The sequence below is a fragment of the Spea bombifrons genome, chromosome 3 (assembly GCF_027358695.1).
Source record: "Spea bombifrons isolate aSpeBom1 chromosome 3, aSpeBom1.2.pri, whole genome shotgun sequence".
Classification (NCBI taxonomy): domain Eukaryota; kingdom Metazoa; phylum Chordata; class Amphibia; order Anura; family Pelobatidae; genus Spea; species Spea bombifrons.
The window spans coordinates 30,588,762-30,592,461 of record NC_071089.1 but is presented as its reverse complement, the minus strand read 5'-3'; the positions used below and the strand labels follow the sequence as shown (position 1 = coordinate 30,592,461).

Sequence of the window (3,700 nt, the reverse complement as noted above, 5' to 3'; positions counted from 1 at the left end):
ATATGAACTCGCGACTTAAATTTTAAAGTATCTATCACTTCTGCCAAAAGTTGATTGTCTACTGTCTATCCTGTTCCTTTAGACAGATTAACTCAAAAAGTGAGCATTCCAATAGTATCTCGTCCTACTCTGCTTACAAGCTAAATAAAATACAAAAGATCCTGGAAAAATGGACTAGTAACTAATGCTTTCTTCTAGGAAAGAAATAACAATATTTAAGCAAGTGTCATTTTTAAATTCACAGTTTATTTGTCGGTGATATTAACAAACAAAATCAAGCAGACATGGCGGTTCCGGGAGCTTTGTCTACAGAAAGTAAGTTGTTTGTGTTTAACTTTCTGCGATTAATCCGATTACATAAAATGTAAAGAAGAAGCAAAAGTAAACCATATGCAATGATCCTGTCTTCAGATGGTTTGCCTTGTTATCAATTGGATCAAATATTCTAAAGAGTGAATTACCTTCTCCAATTACAAGGTCTGGGATTTCCTCAGGATCAAGCATGGTGTTATTGGTTAGAAGGCTTTTGCGTGATGTTTCTTCTTCTGGATTAATTCCAGGAACAACAGGCTTGGCCTCGGCCTCTGTGATCTCTTCAAGCCAAGTGATATAATATGATGCCCTGGTGAACAACATTGTTTTTGAGCAATTTGATGATCTATCACTGGCGATACCAACCAGAGTCCAGGCTTTGCTCTCTCCGTATTGGCAAACCAAGGAGTCGCCACTCTTCACCTAGCAGAATGAATGAATAATAGCGGATGAATGCTGTAATTTGGTATCAACTTAATAACAATACTTTGACATGTTTATTTAATAAACATGTGACCTGTATCAAGGATCATGGAAGAAAAGAGACATATAATAAAACTAGCGTTCCTCTACTTACCATACAGTCTGCTTCATCTGGCATATCGTTGATCATGGCGCACATGATGTTTTCTGTGTCATTGAAACGACACTGTTCTGTGGGGGCCGCTGACAACTTTTCCAACACAGCAAAGCTACCTTTAGATTTTATTAAAAAGATGAGCATAACTATATGAATTACAGTAATACAAATGCCATTTAAAGTATTCTATCAAAAAGGTTTTTTCAACATCTTTGTATAACTTAAGAATTCTGTAGATTTTATTTTACTCTTACAGTGATTAACCATGAAGTGATCTAGGCTATGGAACTTGACCTATGTCCATTAGAATTGCAGCAAGTATTATAGGGAGTTAATCTAATTAAATGACAAGGTGCAAGATTTTAAAATGGTACATTATCTAAGGCAGTAAGTAGCTAATTCTACTATTGTGCTTTGAAGCATTCTTAGCTTATTCTTCAAAGTAAAAATACCCTCTGCTTTTAAACTGCAAATATGGCAAACATGGAAGAGAAAAGGTGTGAGAAGAAAAACCAAGGTGGTTTCCATGGAAAGTGCTGACAGTAGAAAAAATAGTTGTGCATTTCCAGGTTGAAGTCTACAGTTTTGTACGGCCCATTTACCTTTGTCATGTTCTCTCCAACTGGTCACCCAGCAGTTACTTAGTTGATCCATTAGGAGATCTTCATCCACAGGGAAGCAGGCTGGTTGGACCAAGTCATCAAACTTGATGCTTTCAGAGCTTTCCAGCAGGGCGATGTTATTTTCCGATGTCTCTGGACTGTATGCCCTATTCGACAATATTGTCTTTACTGGATAAAGCCTGCCTTTTACCTTAAAGGTAATCAGCCCAACCTCCAACAGAGATTTACCTCCCCTAAAAATAAGAAAAAACAGTGTTTGCAACTTTTGTCTATTTCATTCTTCAAATACAAACTACAAAAATACCTGTTTTGTCCACAATATAGTTTAACAAATTTCTCCTTATATATATATATATATATATATATATAACTATACCCTACTAAAAAGGGTAAATGGGTGATGTACGTACTCCTCTCATTTATAGATTATCTCATGGACTAGGTATGCAGCCATGTTTTCTGCATCTTTTTTCGGGGGGCTTTTGTGTGGCAGATAAAAGGATATTTGGTTTGGCCAAATTCTAATAATAACATTATAATGTTCAATTTAAATAACTACAATTATGATTTCATTTGCAGGCTATAGAATACATACGAACATTCCTCTATGTAACAGTTTGACGTTAATATTGTATACGTGGTTAAATATGAGATGGCGTAACTCAGGATACAGGTTATTACTTACGTTTCAGTAACACACTGGGCAGCAGTCACAATCCAAAATTCACTAATAATGGTGCCTGAGCAGATATGGCGTCCACCAAGATTCACAGACACCTGCCAAGGGAATTCTGCCAATGATGCATTGAGCTGGTTGGGTGAAAAATACCCGTTCTTCCGGACTCCACATGCTGTTGGAAAAAATGTTCATTTATTTAACTATAACTATGGGGCTCCAAAAGTTTGCTGACAATCCAGCAGCGGTGTCTGTCTTCCACTAAGAAGCTCTCAAGAGAAAGCAGACTCTGCATCTGGAGAAGGGACGTAGTGTATATAAATACAACTAACCCCCAAACATACATATGAACAATAAACTCAATATCCTGTAAAAAGGTCATGGAAAGATGATCTGTGATTGTATGTTTTGAAACTATATTGCCAGAGCCAGAGCCATCATTCAGTTTAAAACCCCCAGTGTCCTCTATAAAGATGTCCCCCTGTATGTTAGTTCTAATGTATTTAGGTTAGAAATGTTTTACTCACCACCACAGGCTTCCCTGATGCAGATAGCTGCACACACCAGAAGTAAAGCATAAAACCAGTGCATGCTTCTCATCTTGTGAAACAAGAAATGGGTTTTAATTCACTTGGCAAACGGTAACAATGAGCCTGATCAAATCAGGACCTGATAACTGCCAATTCTTAAAACAGTTGAAACGCACAAATGTCTCTATTTGTCGTCCTCCTTACGCAAGTAGATCTCAAAAGAGTCTGTCTGGGGTGAACAAAAACCTGCTGATTAGAGTCTGGCTTTAGTGACATCATAAGACACCCTTTGTGATCAGTGGCGTCTCCAGCTTTCATATTTAGGGGGGGCACATGGGGGGCCAGGGACCAAAGTAGGGGGGCCAATTATAAAATGGTACATATACACTATATATATATATATATATATATATATATACACGTTAGACGTGCATTTTTAACTACATAATATGCACTTATTACCCCCTGCTTCCGATATATATTAATATTAGCTCCTGCTGCTGATATATATTAATATTAGACCCTGCTGCCGGTATATATTATTAGTCCCGGCTTCCGATATATATTAATATTAGCCCCTGCTGCCAATATATATAAATATTAAACCCTGCTGTCAATATATAAATATTAGACCCTGCTGCCAATATATAAATAAATATTAGCCCCTGCTCCCAATACATATATATACATATATATAAACATTAGACCCTGTTGCCAATATATTTTATAGTGAAAAAATTGGACCCTACCCAAGCATTTCCTTGGGTCCTGCTCAGCGCTCCCTTGCATGCAATCACTCCCTCCGCTACCACACTGGAAAAAATATATTTGCCACACTGACTGCAGATCGGGAGAAGACAGTGAGAGTCAGTCCTGCACCGTGACAGTGAGAGGTCCTCTCTCCTGTAATCATCCCCAGAGTCCCTTTATCCCCTCATTCACTAAACCATACCGCTCTTTTACTTACACCCTGTAGTTC

At 37.7% G+C, this 3,700-nt stretch overlaps 1 protein-coding gene across 1 annotated transcript; it reads right to left on the bottom strand.

Moving 5' to 3' along the window:
* Positions 1–274: 274 nt before the first annotated feature.
* Positions 275–2,791, bottom strand: LOC128483935 (transmembrane protease serine 3-like). The gene is made up of 6 exons (XM_053460256.1): positions 2,719–2,791; positions 2,201–2,366; positions 1,495–1,748; positions 890–1,008; positions 462–735; positions 275–306 (listed from the first exon to the last, which is right to left on the bottom strand). The coding sequence occupies exons 1-6, from the start codon at positions 2,789–2,791 to the stop codon at positions 275–277; spliced, it is 918 nt and encodes a 305-aa protein (XP_053316231.1).
* Positions 2,792–3,700: the final 909 nt, after the last annotated feature.

Excerpts from the sequence above, each read along its gene's own strand:
- LOC128483935 (XM_053460256.1), bottom strand. The coding sequence starts at position 2,791 with ATGAGAAGCATGCACTGGTTTTATGCTTTACTTCTGGTGTGTGCAGCT. Across the intron at positions 1,009-1,494 it reads TTGGAGAGAACATGACAAAG|GTAGCTTTGCTGTGTTGGAA; the intron begins GTAAATGGGCCG and ends TAAAATCTAAAG. Across the intron at positions 736-889 it reads CAGATGAAGCAGACTGTATG|GTGAAGAGTGGCGACTCCTT; the intron begins GTAAGTAGAGGA and ends TCATTCTGCTAG.